Here is a 20,056-nt window from a genome sequence, read left to right as displayed (position 1 = left end):
TGAGTATGACCACTTCAGGCTAATTAATATGTGCTTTATAAGTACTAATAAACTGACAGTATCCTAGTAGCAACTTAATAGTTAGAATTGGACTCTAAACTAAAGTGTCACCAAGAATTTTGTAAACAGGATATAGGTGAGTCAGATTTTGTGACAACCAGGAAAACTAGTTAACCACAAACTATTTGCAGGTGAATCTAGATGAAATCTGATGCAAAATTCAACACTTCTAAAGCTTGTTGCTATGCTGTTTCACATACTATTTCAAAAATGGTATGCAGTATATAGTGTTTCAAACAGGCCGTGTGCTAAATTCAAGTTACCTTTATTTCTGTAGAGCTTTATTCGGGACAGATTGTTCCAAAGCAACTTTATAGACAGAACAACTGTCCCAATCATGGATGGATGATTCATGATCAATGTTCATGATCATTATGATCATTCATTCATGATCATTATGTTTCATCAAATATGAGTTCATGCTTGTGTCATTATTCAGTTCAGTGATTGATTCAGTTCAGTTCAATAACTGACTGCTGTGGGATGAATCTGAACGGAGAGTCTGAAGTTGTAGTGTTTGAGTTGGTTTGTCAGAGGGATGCATCTGTTGAAACCGCTGAGGTTTAAGGACATCTGGGTTGATGAGGTCAATAAAGGTCATTATTGTGTGTCATAAAAAATCCATTGTTGCAATATGATAGGGTTACTAAGATGTTAAAGCTCATTTTTAACATCTTACTAACTCTATGAAGCCATACACAAATACGGCCTCTAAATGATCAACAAACCTGCTGCACACAATCTGCATTCCACTACATTACTTCTGAGTCATAGTTTATATTTTTTTAGCGAGTAAAATAACTTTTTAGGATATTTGTTCAAACGTCACTATGTAATATGTCAGTACGTAATATGAATATTGTTAGTTACATTTTTAACCACTTCAGCTCTGCAGCATTTTTCGAATAATTATGACGTTTTCAAAATTTGGACTCAAATGTGGAGAGCAAGCGCAGAGCTGGTTAAATCAAACATACTGGACTGAAACAAAATTGGTTTACTTGATTATCTATACTTTTTTATTTATTTTTTATCATGTTAAAATTTGAGTTTCAAATATCATGCTTTTAATGGAAGGTTTGTTTGTTCATCTCTTAATCATCATTGTATTGCATTGCATTATATGTTTTAAAAGAGCTTTGATCATAAAACTAAGCATTTAAATATCAACTTAATTTATATTATATTATATTATATTATATTATATTATATTATATTATATTATATTATATTATATTATATTAATTATATTATATTATATTATATTATATTATATTATATTATATTATATTATATTAATTATATTATATTATATTATATTATATTATATTATATTATATTATATTATATTATATTATATTATATTATATTATATTTATTATATTATATTATATTATATTATATTGACTGTTATTTCCCTTCTGTGTTTTGATTGGTAGGTTGGTCTGAACCGCGGATCCGACTGAACTCTGGCGCTTCGGCCGGTAGCGATGTGATTCTCAGCTCCGGTTCTCCTCTTCATTTGATCTGTGAGGGTGACGGTCCGGTGACGTGGCTTCCACCACTGGCCAAATACAAACGTTACATTTCAAAAGAAGTCGGAAACATCTGCAGTTTCCGTGTGGATAAAGCCACGCCACAATTTACAGGAACATACAAGTGCGACTATATAAACAGAACTTATTCAGACGTGTCATCTTCTGTTCATGTGTTTGTCAGAGGTGAGTGAGCAATCTCGTAACACTTTATACATGCATAAATGCTATTTCTTAAAAGTATTTTTATCTTGATTTCCAGTTCAAATGTATATAAACACTCTTAAAGTGATTACACCCCATATTTTTAATTATGTCATCATTTACTCAACGCCTCAAGTTGTTCCAAACCTGCATGTATTTATTTCTTTTGTTGAACACAAAAGAAGATATTTTGAAGAATGCCAGTAATCAAACATTTAATGGGTCTAATTTACTTTTCCAAGTCAATGGGGTCCATTAACTGTTTATTTACTCATATAAATGATTACCAAATTTTTATTGTTATGTGAACTATCCCTTTAAGTCAGGATGGTAGTGGTCAAAGATTTGGTCTGGTGACTGGGGAAGTTGAATGCTCAATATTGTGTGTGTTGGTTTCAGATTCCCGAGCTCTCTTCGTTTCACCGGGTTTGCCTAAGCCACTTGTGCCTACAGAAGGTGAAGATATGTTACTCCCGTGTCTTCTGACCGACCCCGACGCCACGGATTTCACACTCCGCATGGAAAACGGCTCAGCAATGCCTTATGGCATGAATGTGACCTTTGACCCCAGAAAAGGTGTCCTGATTCACAACGTTCAGCCTGGATTCACCTCCGACTACATTTGCAGCGCTAAAATTCGAGGGGTTGAGAGAGTATCGAAGATATTCAGAATAAACGTCAGGCAAAGTGAGTTTAAGATATAGAGTGATGACTGATTTTATATATATATATATATACAAATATAGATTTTTTTTTATATCAAGATACGTTATTTTAAAAATTATCTTCTTTTCCTTTTGAATTAAGTTTATTTTTTCTGACCCCTCTGGCAGATATATTGTTTTCAAATGACATTTGAAATCATATTTTGTCAAATGACAAAAGCTCCAGTTTTTCAGAATAGGAATAAATTGATACATTTTTGAATTTCACAAACCAAAGACAAAAATCTTTGTGAAATCTCAAAATTCCAAAATGTTTCAGTTTATTTCTTAATGCTGACTGAACAATGTAGAACTGGGTTTCCCAACTTGGAGTTGATAAAAAGCGAATAATCAATTAAATCATACAAATGTTAAATTAAAATAAATAAATAAATATATTATTTAAAAATAGTATTTTATGCTTCCCTGCATGTCATAAACTGACATCAGAGAACCATGAACATGTGCATGTGTTGGTAAATTATTGAAATATTAACATTTTAATATTCAAATATTTAAATATTTACAGGCCAAAGGGGTTTGGCTGAGGAAGGTTTATTTTTGTCATCTCTCATCAGTACGTTTTAAAACTGCAGTGCTTTGATCATAAAACTAAGCATTTTTATGTAATCTTTATAAGATGCATATATAAAGACATCTTTATATATCTTATACGAATATTGAAGATATAGAGTGATGACTGATATTTATTTGGTTTTATGTCAGTAGTCTGCTATAACAGAGGTCTTCAACCCTGCTATCTATCTATCTATCTATCTATCTATCTATCTATCTATCTATCTATCTATCTATCTATCTATCTATCTATCTATCTATCTATCTATCTATCTATCTATCTATCTATCTCTCTGTCTCTCTCTCTCTCTCTCTCTCTCTCTCTCTCTCTCTCTCTCTCTCTCTCTCTCTCTCTCTCTCTCTCTCTATACATATATATATGTAATATCTCTACTATATTTTTTAATCAGGGTTACGTTTTCCACCATACGTGTTCCTGGGGAGAAACGAGTATGTGAAACTGGTGGGAGAGAGGTTTCGGATCATTTGCACCACAAATAACCCAGACTTTAACTACAACGTGACATGGACACACTCATCTAGAACGGTACGAACTTTGACCTCTGGACTTAGATCACATCTGATTCTGGATAAAATATTTTTAATGATATATATCAGACCTCTTTCAGATAAATGCTGTTCTTTTGAACATTCTGTTCATCAAATAATCCAGAAAAATCTTGGCTTATGTTGGTTTCAACAAATAATGATTTCTGAATGATCATGTGATACTGAAGACTGAAGTAATAATGATGAAAAATTTTGATCACAGGATTTTTTTTTATGAATTGAAAACAGGCATTTGAAATGGTTATAATATTCCACAAAAAATATGGTATTTTTGATCAAATAAGTGAAGCCATGGTGAGCAGTAAAGTGTAAAGTGTCCAGTAATGTTATTCTCATTGCCAGCTGCCTCAAGCAGAAGAGAAATCAAGGATGCTGGGGGATCGTTTGGCCATCGAGAGCATCCTGAGCATACCGGCTGTTCAGTTGTCTGATTCGGGTAACATCACCTGTACGGGTCAGAACAACGCCGGAGCGAACAGCTCCACCACTCAACTTCTGGTCGTGGGTGAGAACCAAAGACAAATCATACTTGTTCATTCATAGTTTTCAGTCACGTGACTGGCACGGAGACCCGAAGGGCACAACATCCAGAGAACTGCAGCACAGGCCTGTCAATTTTTATTTTGAATATTTAGATCAACTCTTAAAAAAATAAAAATAAATATGAGAACACAATTCATGTTTTGGGCACTTGATCCATATAGAGCACCTGCTGAGGTATTTCAATCACTGAAAATAGTCCTGCTTTCTAAAATGCTTAACGTGAAAAACATTTAAAGTCTCTTAATGTATTAAAACAGTGATATTAAAAGACAAAATTTAGTATACAGCTTATTTATGATGCATACTATATACAGGCGAGCAGATGAGCACATAAGGTGAACTGTGTTAAAGGATTAAAGGGGTCCTATCATGCCCCTTTCACAAGATGCAAAATAAGTCTCTGATGTCCTCAGAGTGTGAATGAGAAGTTTTAGCTCAAAATACCCCACAGATAATTTGTTATAGCATGTTAAAATTGTCACTTTTTGAGGATGAGCAAAAACTTGTCATTTTTGTGTGTGTCCCTTTAAATGAAAATGATCTTTTGCTCCCAGCCCCCTTTGTAGAAGAGGGCGGCGCTTCAAGAGCTCATGTAAGCAGCTCTGATTACCTCACACAGACACACACTGGAAATGCCAGAAACTGTTCTGCCTTTAATATTCAAACCAGAGTCGGACAATACGTGTCAATGAATACGTGACATGTACAATGCAACAGGAAGTTTCTGAATGATTAGTTGATGAATTTATGTAGTTGATGTGGAGTTAACTATCTTCAAGTCATTGATTAGCATATTCTGTCATGATAATCTATAAATCACTCATATGGGAACTGCTGTAAGATGCCTTCAGAGCCAGAGAGGGGTATAGTTTAGTTTAATTATGGTTATAACGTATGCTGTCAAACATGATGTCACGTGAAAACTAGGAGTTGGTTTTGTTTGGTGTCTTTAAAACTATTAAAGCACTTCTCGATTTGTGCAGGCGAGCCGTACATTCGGCTCACCCCAAAGCTCTCATCTAAACTCACCCACCGCGATCTGTCCATCGAGGTGAACGAAGGGGACGATGTGGATCTTGCCATTTTGATCGAAGCGTATCCTCCTCTGACCTCACACCAGTGGGAGACTCCAACATCCCACAATGCCTCAATCCCAGAGAGCAGGTTTTACAACTATAATGACAGGTCAGTGGAAAGCTCAGATTGCAATCTCATCAGTCTTACAATTGCGATTATCAAACATGGCAAGCGAGATTAATTTTTACACGTGTCAGATTCGCATATTCATAGTTGTTTTGGTGGGGAATATTGAGCTCAGGGTTTTTGAATCTGTAGGTACGAGGCGCTGCTGTTCCTCAGAAGACTGAACTTCCAGGAGATCGGCCGCTACACACTCCACGTGAAGAGCAGCATGAAAACTGCCTCCATTACTTTTGATATCAAAATGTACAGTAAGTACAGTTATATACACAGTTACTGTATATAAAATGATCTATGAAGTCATGTCATGGACTATCTATATAGTCATTTGACAAAGAAAGGACACCCATTTGAATTCTATGGTTTTACGTATTAGGAAACAATAAAAAGTCATCTGGTCATAAAATGAGGTAAATGCAACCTCAGATGAACAATAACACAATATATTTTACAGTGTCATTATTTATTTAATAAAAACTAGGCCAAAATGGAAAAGCCGTGGGTAACAAACTAAGCACACCCCACAATTCAGTTGCTTGTAGAGACATTTTCAGCAGCAATAACTTGAAGTTATCATTTTCTGTGTGACTTTGTCAGTCTCTCACATCATTCTGGAGGAATTTTGGCTCGCTCTTTTATACAAGCCCCAAATATTAACTCTCTACCGCCGTGCTTGACTTTTGGTATGAGGTGTTTGGGCCGAAATGCTGTGTTTGGTTTTTGCCAAATTTGGAGCTGTGCATTATGGCCAATCATCTCCACTTTGGTCTCGTCTGTCCAGAGGACATTGAAGTCTTATGGTTTGTTTAAACCTAAGCCGTGCTGCTAAATTCTTTTTAGAGAGAAGAGGCTTTTTCCCTGGAAACCCTTCCAATCAAGCCATGCTTGTTGGTCTTTTTCTAATTGTGCTACCATGAACTTTAACATGTAACATGCTAACTAAGGCCTGTGGAGTCTGAGGTGTAGTTCTTGTTGGTTTTGCGATTTCTCGGCATTGCACAGTTTGATGTTGGGGTGAATTTGCTGGGACATCCACTCCTGGTGATGCACTCCACTCCTTTTCCATTTTTGGAAAATCTTCCTCACTGTAGAATAATGTGCTTTATATTGTATTGGAAATGGCTGTATAACCCTTCTCAGATTAATAGCAGCAATTGCTTCTCTAAGATCATTCCTGATGTCCTTCCTCCTTGGCTTTGTGTTAACACACACCTGAATGCTCCAGACCAGCAAACTGCCAGAACTTCTGCTTTTATAGCATTGGTAACACTCCCTGATGATAAGCACCTGACTGCTACTTACCCTCTTATTCCTGTGGAAGCAGTGGGGGTGTACTTAGTTTTTCATAAATTGCTTCTCCATTTTTATTTGGTTTTTGTCAAATAAATAACAACACAGTGTAAAATGTCATGTGTCGTTGTTCATCTAAGGTTGTATTTACCTGATTTTGTAACCTGATAACGACCAGATATTTTTTTATTATATCATGATACATACAACTATAGAATTCAGTAGGGTGAGCTGTAAAAATGGGAGCTGTAAAAAAAATGTGTTTAACTTATTTTAATCACATATATATTTCCTGTGTTCATTCTGATACTAAGAAATTATGTGGAAAATTCAGCTTTGTGTCACACAATTATTTTTAATTGTAATAAAATTATTTCACAATATTAAAATATTTACTGTAATCATCAACAGTAATAACCGGTCACTGTTTTCATCAAATCAATTTGGTAAGCAATATATTTGGCAGCTTTGGAAAGCATAAAAGACTTCTTTAAAAATGTTATTCAAAACTTTTGACAGGAAGTGCATTTTATATACCGGTAACTTTGCACAGGCAAGGACTGTATTTACAGTGAAATGTATATTTGGGCCAGTCGCGTCCATCACAAGTTTATTACTGCAACCGCGACGCAAAAAACAAACAAAAAACGGAGGAATAAAATCTAAATGAACTGGGCTTTACAGAGACCAGAAACTTCCTTTGTCAAATCAAGTCAAGAAGCAACAAAATTCCCATCTGAAATATTCAAGCTGATTTTGTTTCACAGAGAAACCTGTTGCGACGGTGAGATGGGAGAACGTCACAACTCTGACATGCAGATCTTACGGATATCCGACTCCCAGCATCCTCTGGTACCAGTGCACAGGAATCAGAACCACGTACGTGTTGGGCACTTTATCACACGTCTGAAAATGTACTGATACTTCTATGAGCTGAGAGTGGACATGATATCAAAATCAAGCCAGTTTGCTTTCTAAATATACATTTTGGATTTTATTGTGAGTAAATCATTAGTTAGAAACTCAGAAATGCATTGAATTACAGAAGTAAAATGTGTTGCTGCCAGTGTTGGGTGTAATGCATTACTAAGTAATCTAATCTAATCTAATCTAATCTAATCTATCTATCTATCTATCTATCTATCTATCTATCTATCTATCTATCTATCTATCTATCTATCTATCTATCCTGCTAGCAACATGGTAAATAATGATAAAACATGCTAGCAAACAAGCTAATTTGTGTTAAATACTAAATCATGTTAACCAAATGTTAAATTGAGCTAGCAAAATGCTAATTAATGCTTAAACATGCTAGTAACGCTAATTTGTTAACCTGGTAACAGCATGTTAAATTGTGTTAGCAAAACATGCTAATTTAGGCTAAATCATGCTAGCAACATTTACATTTAATCATTTAGCAGACGCTTTTATCCAAAGCGACTTACAAAAAAAGGGTAGAGCAATAGAAGCAACGAAACAAACAAAGCCAACAACCTGTAAGAGCTGTAAGAAATCTCAATTAATTAGCAGAGTACACTTTTTTTTTTTTTTTTTTTTTTTTTTTTTTAATTTATTTATTTTTTTTTATAGCCAGCTACAACAAATACTCACGTACGGAAAATACAGAACACTGGATTTGGATAGCTAAGATAACAACCCATTAGGACTAAGGCTGATGCCCCAACTGTTGTCGTTAATGCGGATTCAGTGGCCCAATGGGTTGGTTTTGTATGGCATTCTAGCTAAACGCGCAGCAATAGCCATCGACAGCAAAAACTCACGTACGCAAAATACAGAACACTGGGTTTTGGTAGCTATGATAACTATGTAACATACCCGCCTGAAGGCACAAATCCGGATGAGAGACGTAGATATGATCAGTAAGTGCTATTCTGTATTGGTCAAGTGCAATAGGAAAAGTGCAATTGGAAAAGATGTGTCTTAAGATGTTTTTTAAAAATGGCTACAGACTCGGCAGCACGAATTGAGATCGGCAGGTCATTCCACCAGGTGGGAACGGTCCAGGAAAATGTCCGTGAGAGCGATTTCATGCCTCTTTGGGAAGGAACCACGAGGCGCCGCTCATTCGCAGAACGCAAGCTTCTGGAGGGTGTGTAAGTCTGAACAATTGAGTTTAGGTATAATGGTGCAGAACCAGTGGTTGTTTTGTAGGCGAGAACTAGAGCCTTGAATTTGATGCGAGCAGCCATTGGCAACCAGTGCAGTTTGATGAAGAGAGGCGTAACATGCGTTCTCTTCGGCTCATTAAAGACCACTCTCGCCGCTGCATTCTGGATCAGCTGCAAGGGTTTGATAGTGCATGCTGGAAGCCCAGCCAAAAGAGCATTACAATAATCCAGTCTGGAGAGAACAAGAGCTTGAACCAGGAGTTGTGCAGCCTGTTCTGATAGGAAGGGTCTAATCTTTCTAATGTTGTATAAAGCAAATCTGCAGGACCGGGCTGTTGCAGTAATGTGGTCAGTGAAGTTTAACTGGTCATCAATCACAACTCCAAGGTTCCTGGCTGTCCTTGATGGAGTTATGGTCGATGAACCAAGCTGAATGGAGAAATTTTGATGAAGTGCTGGGTTGGTTGAGAAAACAAGTAATTCTGTCTTTGCAAGATTGAGTTTAAGATGATGCTCTTTCATCCAGTCAGAAATGTCTGTCAGACAGGCAGCGATACGAACACTGACTGTAGGATCATCTGGTTGAAATGAGAAGTAGAGTTGAGTGTCATCAGCATAGCAGTGATAGGAAAAGCCGTGTTTCTGAATGACAGAACCTAATGATGACATGTAGATGGAGAAGAGAAGTGGTCCAAGGACTGAGCCCTGGGGAACCCCAGTAGCTAGATGATGTGACTTAGACACTACACCTCTCCATGACACCCTGTAGGACCTACCAGAGAGGTAAGACCTGAACCACTGGAGGGCAGTTCCTGAGATACCCATCGTCTTAAGTGTTGACAGGAGGATCTGGTGGTTAACTGTGTCAAAAGCAGCAGACAGATCCAGCAGAATGAGCACTGAGGATTTGGAAGCTGCTTTTGCCAGTCTCAGTGCCTCAGTTACCGAGAGCAAGGCAGTCTCAGTCGAATGGCCGCTTTTGAAGCCGGATTGGTTGTTGTCTAGGAGGTTGTCCCTTTCAAGAAACATAGAGAGTTGATTGAACACAACTTGCTCAAGGGTCTTTGCAATGAAAGGCAGAAGGGATACCGGTCGGTAGTTTTCTAAAAGTGCTGGATTCAGAGAGGGTTTCTTAAGCAGTGGGGTTACCCGAGCCTGCTTAAATGCTGTGGGAAAGGTTCCCGTATGAAGAGAAGTGTTGACAATGTGAGTGAGTGCAGGAGTGATTGAAGAAGAAATGGCCTGAAGGAGGTGAGTGGGTATAGGATCAAGTGGACAGGTAGTAGGGTGATTGGAAAGGATGAGTTTAGAAATATCTGCCTCGGAGAGCGGAGAGAAGGATGGAAGCGTGTTCGTGTTAGTTGTTGAGATGTGCTTGTCAGTTTGTGATGAGGAGAACTGTTTGCTGATGAGGGATGTTTTGTTTGTAAAAAATGATGCAAAGTCATCAGCTGTAAGAGTTGATGAAGGAGGGGGAGGAGGAGGACAAAGGAGAGAGGAGAATGTTTTAAAGAGTTTGCGAGAGTCAGAGCATTTGTTGATTTTGTTGTGGTAGTATGTTGTTTTAGCAGTGGAGACATTTGTAGAGAAAGAAGAGAGAAGTGACTGATACAAGGTAAGGTCAGTATAGTTTTTAGATTTCCGCCATTTCCTCTCTGCCGCCCTGAGTCCAGAGCGATGTTCACGGAGAACATCAGACAGCCAGGGGGCAGATGGGGTGGGGCGGGCTGGTCTGGATGAGAGGGGGCAAAAACTGTCTAAGGAGGATGTTAGAGTGGAGCAAAGAGTGTTGGTAGCACTGTTAGTGTCCAGTGCTGAGAACTGAGCAGGTGGAGGGAGTGAAGATGATACCATAGTGGATAGGCGAGAGGGAGAGAGGGAGCGTAGATTACGCCGAAAGGTGATCTGTGTTGGAGTGCGTGTTGTATCAGGAGTCAGTATGAGGTTAAGAGTGATGAGAAAGTGGTCTGAGGTGTGTAATGGAGTAACTAAAGTGTTGTCCGTGGAGCAGTTGCGTGTGCATACAAGGTCTAATTGGTTACCTGATCTGTGAGTAGCCGTAGTAGATACTAACTTAAGGTCAAATGAAGTCAGTAGAGTGCTGAAGTCTGCAGCTAGGTGTTTATCAAGATGGATGTTGAAGTCACCAAGCAGAATCAGTGGAGTGCCATCCTCAGGGAAGCTAGAAAGTAACACATCCATCTCCTCCACAAAATTACCGAGGTGACCTGGAGGACGATAGACCACTACCACATGGATTTTAACAGGGTGAGTAACAGTGATTGAGTGCGATTCAAATGAACTGGCCGGTAGAGATGGTAATGGATCAAATTTCCAATCATTTGAGATAAGCAAACCAGTACCCCCACCCCTCCCAATAGGCCGAGGAGTGTGTGAAAAAGTTAAATTGGTTGAAAGGGCTGCAGGAGTGGCAGTGTCCTCTGGTTTGATCCAGGTCTCAGTTAGGGCCATGAGGCTGAGCTGAGAATGAGTCCCAATAGATGAAATGAAGTCTGCTTTGTTTACAGCCGACTGGCAATTCCAGAGACCAATTGGAATAGAGAGTAAAGTAGCAAAGGATGTTAGGATATAGCGCAAATTATTAGGATTGCGGTGTCTCATGCGTACAGCGCGTGAATTACGAGTGCTAGTAGTTATAGTTGAGATTTGGAAGCACATGGTGAATACAGATTAGAGAAAAGGCCAGATCGGAATTAGAAAAGAGCCGAACACAAATAATGAAAGGAAGATGATACTCAAGTGGCTTGTCGAGGTCCTTGCTCGAGAGGAGTTGCACAGGGAAGAGTTGAAGTCTTTACACTCGTTGGTCTTGCACAGGGAAGAGTTGAAGTCTTTACACTCGTCGGTCTTGCACAGGGAAGAGTTGAAGTCTTTACACTCGTTGGTCTTGCACAGGGAAGAGTTGAAGTCTTTACACTCGTCGGTCTTGCACAGGGAAGAGTTGAAGTCTTTACACTCGTCGGTCTTCACACAAGGAGGGCTTCACACTGCCGCTTCCGCTGCCGCGGACTATCACGCTATTTATACTCACTTGAGTATCGTTATTGAAAGCAGCTGGGAACGCCCCCAACAAACTGACTCCCAACGTGGCAAAGACCAAACAAATGCTAACTCAACAAATGCTAACTCCCACACACACCACCACAATACACCAAAACTACTAATACACACCACTGCACCACACAGACACACTTTTTCAACAACAAATGAACAAACAATCAAAAATGAGAAAAGTTACAAACACTTACACAGTAGTTGTCTATCAGTCAATCAGTGCTTCACCTCTAACCAGCTGCTAACAAACACACGAGGCTTTTAATACCTCGCTGGCCACGCCCCCAACAAACTGACTCCCAACGTGGCAAAGACCAAACAAATGCTAACTCAACAAATGCTAACTCCCACACACACCACCACAATACACCAAAACTACTAATACACACCACTGCACCACACAGACACACTTATCCAACAACAAATGAACAAACAATCAAAAATGAGAAAAGTTACAAACACTTACACAGTAGTTGTCTATCAGTCAATCAGTGCTTCACCTCTAACCAGCTGCTAACAAACACACGAGGCTTTTAATACCTCGCTGGCCACGCCCCCAACAAACTGACTCCCAACGTGGCAAAGACCAAACAAATGCTAACTCAACAAATGCTAACTCCCACACACACCACCACAATACACCAAAACTACTAATACACACCACTGCACCACACAGACACACTTAGCCAACAACAAATGAACAAACAATCAAAAATGAGAAAAGTTACAAACACTTACACAGTAGTTGTCTATCAGTCAATCAGTGCTTCACCTCTAACCAGCTGCTAACATGTTAATTCATGTTAACAAAAAAAATTATAATTCACGATAAAACATGCAATCAACATGGTAGCAACATGCTAGAAACATGTTAAATTGAGCTAGCAACGACTATCTATAATCTATCTGTTTTTCTGATTCTGTATTGCCTTCACAACATTCAAACTTTAATCTTTAAAACTTTAAGATTTTTTTTAAATGACTACAAACTGAAAACCTTCCAATTTCAAGCTTTTAAAACTTGTTCTAACTTTCTGGCTAGGCTTTTTTAAGCAAACTTAAAGTTTGTTTACAAACGTTACCATCTAGTTCAATGTTAAAACCATGTAATCCAAATGGATGGAAATTTTATATGCAATTCAAATACAAACATCTTGAATTGATAACTGAAGTGAACTCAGGAGACGATGTACAGAGGATTCAGTGACAGTTCTTTGATTACTGCAGTATTTGTGTTCAACAGCTGCCCAGAAAACACCACAGACCTTCAGCCCATCCATACGCAGACGGTGGAGGTCCAGAAGGAGCCATACGGATCGGTGGGTGTGGAGAGCGTCCTAACCGTGGGAGCGAACCGCAAGATGACCGTGGTCTGCGTGGCCTTCAATCTGGCCGGCCAAGGCAGTGACATCTTCTCCATGGACAGCTCTGGTAAGCGCGGTTTAAAGGCCCACTAAAGTGCCTTGAAACACACCACATTATTCAATGTGTTGACGTAATTTCCCCTGAAACGGCTCCAGCTGTTAGCAGCTCCTCCCCTTTTTTGCAACAGCCAATGGCGTTTTGTTAATATAAAGTTTGACTAGAGCGTTTCTGTTTGGTAAAGCCCGTTTCCTCTAACTGTTTATCATCATAATCTCCTCCATATCATTTTGAAATGCAGCATTCTGTGCAGAATTAAAATTGGCCCGATATGTTTTGTTATCTGCGCCGACTCCCGCATATGATCCTGCGCTCTTGTGTCTGTAGTCTAAATTTGGACCAGAGCCATTGGTGTGTGTGCGATGCTGCGGTGTGTGAAATAACGTGAAAACGCAGCTTCAGCAGTGTAGGGGGCGGGCTTTAGATTCTAGAGAGCATTTTGATTGGACAGAAGATTTGATCAGAAGGTGAAGTCTGAGATGATGTCATAAAATTTTGTAATTCATTTTAACGGAAGTGAGAGACAGTAAGTTTTGAATGCTTATATCTCATTTTTTTTAAATTGTCATTGTTTTGGAACACACCTGTTTATTCTTAAAGGCTAACACAGTCATACTAAAAGCTAAAAAACTTTCAGTGGGCCTTTAAAGGCTCCAATGAAAGCTAAGCAGATTCCTCTGGTTTGGTGCTGAGGTGTGTGTGTGTGTGTGTGTGTGTGTGTGTGTGTGTGTGTGTGTGTGTGTGTGTGTGTGTGTGTGTGTGTGTGTGTGTGTGTGTGTGTGTGTGTGTGTGTGTTCGTGTTCTGTGGTCTCAGATCAGCTCTTCACCAGCGCCATGTACGGCTGTGGAGTCGCCATGCTGGTCCTGGCGCTGCTGCTCGCCTTCATGTTCTACAAGTACAGACAGGTGAGATCTGATCTCAGATCTGCTGCATTAGCCCAGAGTTCAGTTTGATCTCTTCAATCATTGGGGTCTTTGTGTGAAGATTCATCAGTGATTATTATTCATCTGTCACATTATTTAATGTGAAAAAAGAAATCATTATGCATAAAAAGTAGTTCTGCCATTTGATTTTATTTAGAACTTTCTTTTGCAAAAATATTCTTTCCTTTCAACCTCTTATTTTTTCGCTCTTTCTTTTACTCTTACTTTCTTTCGCTTTTTCTTTTGCAAAAATATTCTTTAATTCGTTCACTTCTTTTTTTCTTTTTTCTCTATTTCTTTCGTTCTTTTTTTGGCTTTTGCTCATTCTTTCTCTCTTTCTTTCACAAAAATATTATTTAATTCTTTCACTCTTTCTTTCTTTCTTTCTTTCTTTCTTTCTTTCTTTCTTTCTTTCTTTCTTTCTTTCTTTCTTTCTTTCTTTCATTACTTTGACTTTTTTATTGTCTTTCTTTCTCTCTATCAATTTCTTTCTTTTTCTTTCTTTCGCAAAATTATTTTCTTTCTTTCGCAAACATTTTCACTCTATCTATATTTATAATATTATACATTAATATTAATACAAAATATTTAATTTTACAAACATTTTATTTAGCAAAAAAAATATTATTTTACAAAACAACATTTTTTACTTCTAAGTTGCTAGGCAATTTCACAATTTGTTACAAAGAAACGGCAACTAACATTGCATTTAATGTGACATTTTGAGGTTTTCCAATAATCCATTGTAAAAAGTTTTTCTGTGTAGCTTCTGTGTCTTTAATATTCTCTTTTCAGTGAGGCGGACTTTGTTTAAAATAACCACAGAATGAAGCTGTTCCTTCAGCTTCTGTCTCTTCATTCATATCCCTGATCTCATCAACAATTCATCATTTTCTTTTAAAAAAGTCAAATGTCAGATTTCACACACTTTGAATTGCCTGCCGTTATCATGTGTATGTGTATATAAAGCCCTGGACTCTAGTTTGTGCTTCTTTCGTCTGTCGATAGAAACCCAGATTTGAGATCCGCTGGAAAATCATTGAAGCCACCAATGGAAACAACTACACCTTCATAGACCCGACACAACTTCCATACAATGAGAAATGGGAGTTTCCTCGAGACAAATTAAAACTAGGTCTGTAATGGGTCACACGTCCAACACGCTCACATATGACAGCTTTTTGAATGATGAATATACATTTTTAGAATATAAATTTGTATTTTTAGTTATTTTAGTACATCAAGGTAACCTACATTAAAGAGATATTTGGTAACACTTTAAATAAGGCTTAATTTGTTAACTTTAGCTAACTACATTAGTTATCAAATTAAGAATGAACAGCAACCCTTCTGTTAAAGGGATACTTCACCGCTTTTTCATATTAAACTATGTTATTCCCTTAACTTAAACGAGTTGATACATACCTCTCTCGTCTCAGTGCGTGCACTTAATCTCTCTGATGGGCAGTGATGATCTGATAGCATTTAGCTTAGCCCACTAAGCCCAGGTCATTCACTATGGAACCAAACAGAGATCAAGCTAGAAGTACCAAACACCTCCATCTTTTCCCTATTTAAATATATTTACACAAGTAGTTGAACGATCAAGTATGGTGACAAAATAAAACGTGGCACGTTTCTAATCGGATTACAAAGGAGAACTATAATGTATGGCGGATTAGCACTTCTGAGAGTACTTTGGCTCGGCGCAGTAAAAAGTCCCGGCCGAAACATCTTCCCTTACATCTCCCTATTGACAGAAATGAGAGAGTGAGGGGGAGGTGTGAGGAAAGATGTTTCGGCCGGGACTTTTTACTGCGCCGAGCCGAAGTACTCTCAGAAGTGCTAATCCGCCATACATTATAGTTCTTCTTTTTAATCCGATTAGAGAAGTACCACGTTTTATTTTGTCACCATACTTGATCGTTCAACTATTCGTGTAACTGTATTTAAATAGGGGAAACGTGGAGGTGTTTGGTACTTCTAACTTGATCTCTGTTTGGTTCCATAGTGAATGAACTGGGCTTAGTGGGCTAAGCTAAATGCTATCAGATCATCACCGCACGTTAGAGAGATTAAGTGCACGCACTGAGACGAGAGAGGTATGTATCAACTCGTTTAAGTTAAGGGAATAACATAGTTTAATATGAAAAAGCGGTGAAGTATCCCTTTAATCTTTGATGTTAATGATTTTAATCTCATCATTTACTACTAATACATTATAAAAATCAAAAGCTAATGCACAGTGAACTAAAATGACCATGCTAATTTTTATTATAACTATCATTGACAAAAGTTAATAAATGCTATAAAAATATATTGGTCATTGTTAGTTCATGCATTAACTAATGTTACCAAATGAGACCTTATTGTAAAGTGTTAGCGTTTATTTTAGATAAGTGTTTGTTTATGGATTGAACTGTAAGGATGGTGTGTGTGGTGTGCAGGTAAGACTCTGGGCGCAGGCGCCTTTGGGAAGGTGGTGGAGGCCACAGCGTACGGCCTGGGGAAGGATGACAACGTCATGCGTGTTGCTGTGAAAATGCTGAAAGGTCAGAAAACATTACAATTACAAAAAACTTCTAAAGTGTAACGGTTTTAATTAGTACTGTGGCATGATCATTATTGGCCAACCTTCACATTTATAAAATTTCTGTAAGCGCTAGAGCGACATGATTATGGATAAATTCATGATTCTGAAACCAAACAAATAACATGTAATTTATTAGAGGTTCTGACAAAATGTTTATTGCTGCATTCTTCTTAATAAATCTGAATGAATTATGCAGATTTTTTAACGTTCCGGTGTGATTTTGTCAAATGTTAAATAGACACAGGCGAATCTTTGACAATATTGATGTTATTTAGCTTATTCACATATATATACATATAGACCTTATTCACAGCAGAGCCATCTTTGATTTTTAACAGGGTTGAAAGCGAGGCTGTGAGGGATAAAAAATGTATCTCTTCAGTTGGTTGAACTGTTATTTAAAGGTAGTTTTCAGAGAGGCTATCAATAGCGAGTTAGCTCTGAAAGCATAAGATCCCACCCTCCCTTCAGAGCGTCACCAAAGCCATTCCTCCTTCAAAACACATTCGCTCATACAGAAGGGAGCGTAGTGTCACGAGCCACAAACCACTCTGATATAACATTATAACGTTACGGGTTTCCATCTCTTACAACTTACAGTTATCGCGTGAAAGGACCGTAAGCTCATTGTTTTGGTTCAGGAGGAACTGTAAAAGTGGTTTCGTTTGCAATGCTCGGTGGCTGACGTCTGTCTAACTCCGCATAGCATAAAACACACTGATGACGTGTGATGTCTGTGTGAGCGGATGCGCAGAGCAGGTAGGACATCATATCATTGCCATCGGAACGGTAATCATATTTTGTGGTAATAGGCCTTCCACAGTCAATATAAAAATATACTTAGTGATTGCTATCAAGGTGTGAAAAGACTTTCAACCAGCGTAACAAAAAATGTTTTGAAAGGAAATCACGTACCCTGCCTTTAAATTGTGCAAATATACTGCAAATATATATTTCCAAGAAATTTCAGTAGACATTACAAAAATGTGAAAAATGACAAGTGATTTATACAGCTTTTAAAAAGGATGCCATTGTAAACACAATAAGTCTATCCCTCATACCTGGCATGGCGCTGCTTTAAATAAGGTCTATTCAGTTTAGGAAATACCCTTACCATCCACATACCTAACCCCTTTTTGGTCAACCATTACTCTTCAAATGAACTTTAATTATGTTTCACTGACAAAACTATTTTACAAAGCCAGTAAGTGTATGAAACTGTGTTGTGTTGCATGCTGGGAGCAGCCAGCGCTCATCGGGATGAGCGGGAGGCGCTGATATCAGAGCTGAAGATCCTCAGTCACCTCGGACAGCACAAGTACATCGTCAACCTGCTGGGCGCCTGCACACACGGCGGTAAGACCACGCTCATTCCTGCCGCTCTCCTCAAAATAAAGCTGCCCCATTGGCATTAATGGTCCAGTGAATAACCTTTAACATCCATGGAACCTTTTATATCGCGCAAAAGTTTCTTTAGTTCTTTTGGTAATGTGGCTCACACTAAGGGAAGTAAAGGTTATTTTTAGAACTGATCACTAAAAGGTTCTTTGGTGAACCAAAAATGGTTCTTCTAATGCGTCATGAAACCTTTGGAACCTTTCTTTTAAAAGTGTGGCTGGGGTAAAAAAAGCTCAAACTGGGTTTTAAAAAGTTTTAGCGCTCCAATCAGCAATCTAAACCAGTTTGCAGCAGCTCGAAATCATATTAAACCTTTGGAAACTGATGATGGATTTTAACTTTTGGTTCATTTGCAGGTCCAGTGCTGGTGATCACAGAGTACTGTTGTCATGGCGATCTTCTGAACTTCCTGCGTAGCAAAGCCGAGAACTTCCTGAACTTCGTCATGACGATTCCGAACTTTCCAGAGCTGACGATGGATTATAAGAATGTGAACTCCGAACGAATGTTTGTCAGAAGGTCTGTTTAATAAACACACAAATATATCGGTAACACTTAACAATAAGATTTCATTAGTTAACATGAATTAAGAATGAACAATACTTTTAAAGCATTTATTAATCTTAGTTAATGTTATTTTTTTATCTTTTACTAATTCATTATTAAAATCAGAAGTTGTATTTGTTAACATTAGTTAATGCACTGTGAACTAACATAAACACAATGAACAGCTGGGTTTAACCAATGTTAAAGGGATCATTCACCCAAAAATGAAAATGTAATGTCTATCTGCTCACCCCAGGGCATCCAAGATGTAGGTGTGTATGTTTCTTCAGTAGAACACAAATTAAGATTTTTAACTTCAATCATTGCTAATATAATGCACGTCAATGGGGTTTGATTAGAATTAGATCCGATTGACATGCATTATACGAGCAACGTATATCAATTTTCATTTTTGGGTGAACTATCCCTTTAACAAAGATGAATAAATACTAGGACTGGGTATCGACACGAATTGCATGATTCGGTTCGATTTTCATTCACATTTCAATTCAATATCGATTATTGTGGATATATAAATATATTTAAATTTAAATACAAACATAAATTACACTCAATAAAATTATAATAATAAAGTTATAATCCTAACTTTACAATTACATAATCATCATATTTCTACTCCAATTTTTTTTTTAAATGGCAGTCATAAAATATCGTAACTTTTTATTTATTGATTTATTCAAACATGCATTAATATTGAAAAACATTTTTTTTAAAAAATGTATGAATAGCTTATAAAATGTGGTTGTAATGTCAAAATACTCATCTCTAAAGTTCATTTTCTAGCTGACTAATGAGTTGGTTTTTCACACTGAGTGGTTTTTAGAGGTAAATGTGACATAAGTGACATGCCACATGCTGTGTTACTGACGTCTTTCCACGCTTGAAACACTGATAGAGCGATTACATGTGGCATAATAAGAATTTCAGTAAGTTGTACTCTATATTTAAACATTCATTTTGTGCTGTAACTGTCAATGCTTTAACTAATGTTAATAAATGAGACCATTATTGGAAAGTTTTACCAAATTATTTTATTTGAGCTAGTTGCCAAAGCACCATTTTTTCATTTAACCTTCTGTACTAAAAAAACAAAAACTGGGATTCAGAATAATAACAATAGATGTATTTAAGAAAAATGGCAAACACACAACAAAATGGCTAAAAGCTTGAACTAGTGAAGTTGTAAAAGCGCTATATAAATAAAGTTGACTTGAGTTGAGTTATGATGGAAAAAAATAATAATAATAATTCAAAAAAATAAAC

General features: G+C 37.6%; 1 protein-coding gene across 2 annotated transcripts in view; it reads left to right on the top strand.

Moving 5' to 3' along the window:
* LOC137092634 (macrophage colony-stimulating factor 1 receptor-like) overlaps positions 1-20,056 on the top strand; it is a 40,396-nt gene that overhangs the window by 9,607 nt on the left and 10,733 nt on the right. For both annotated transcript variants that reach the window (XM_067456973.1, XM_067456975.1), the window contains 13 exons: positions 1,500-1,781; positions 2,199-2,486; positions 3,490-3,626; positions 3,992-4,154; positions 5,176-5,377; positions 5,528-5,643; positions 7,450-7,561; positions 13,133-13,320; positions 14,126-14,217; positions 15,244-15,370; positions 16,683-16,787; positions 18,074-18,184; positions 18,583-18,745. In XM_067456973.1, coding sequence (XP_067313074.1) covers positions 1,500-1,781; positions 2,199-2,486; positions 3,490-3,626; positions 3,992-4,154; positions 5,176-5,377; positions 5,528-5,643; positions 7,450-7,561; positions 13,133-13,320; positions 14,126-14,217; positions 15,244-15,370; positions 16,683-16,787; positions 18,074-18,184; positions 18,583-18,745 — 2,086 coding nt within the window. The remainder of the gene's footprint in view (positions 1-1,499; positions 1,782-2,198; positions 2,487-3,489; positions 3,627-3,991; positions 4,155-5,175; positions 5,378-5,527; positions 5,644-7,449; positions 7,562-13,132; positions 13,321-14,125; positions 14,218-15,243; positions 15,371-16,682; positions 16,788-18,073; positions 18,185-18,582; positions 18,746-20,056) is intronic.

The sequence above is a fragment of the Pseudorasbora parva genome, chromosome 11 (genome assembly GCF_024679245.1).
Source record: "Pseudorasbora parva isolate DD20220531a chromosome 11, ASM2467924v1, whole genome shotgun sequence".
NCBI lineage: Eukaryota > Metazoa > Chordata > Actinopteri > Cypriniformes > Gobionidae > Pseudorasbora > Pseudorasbora parva.
The sequence above is the reverse complement of the archived record's forward strand: the minus strand, read 5'-3'. Positions and strand labels throughout refer to the sequence as shown.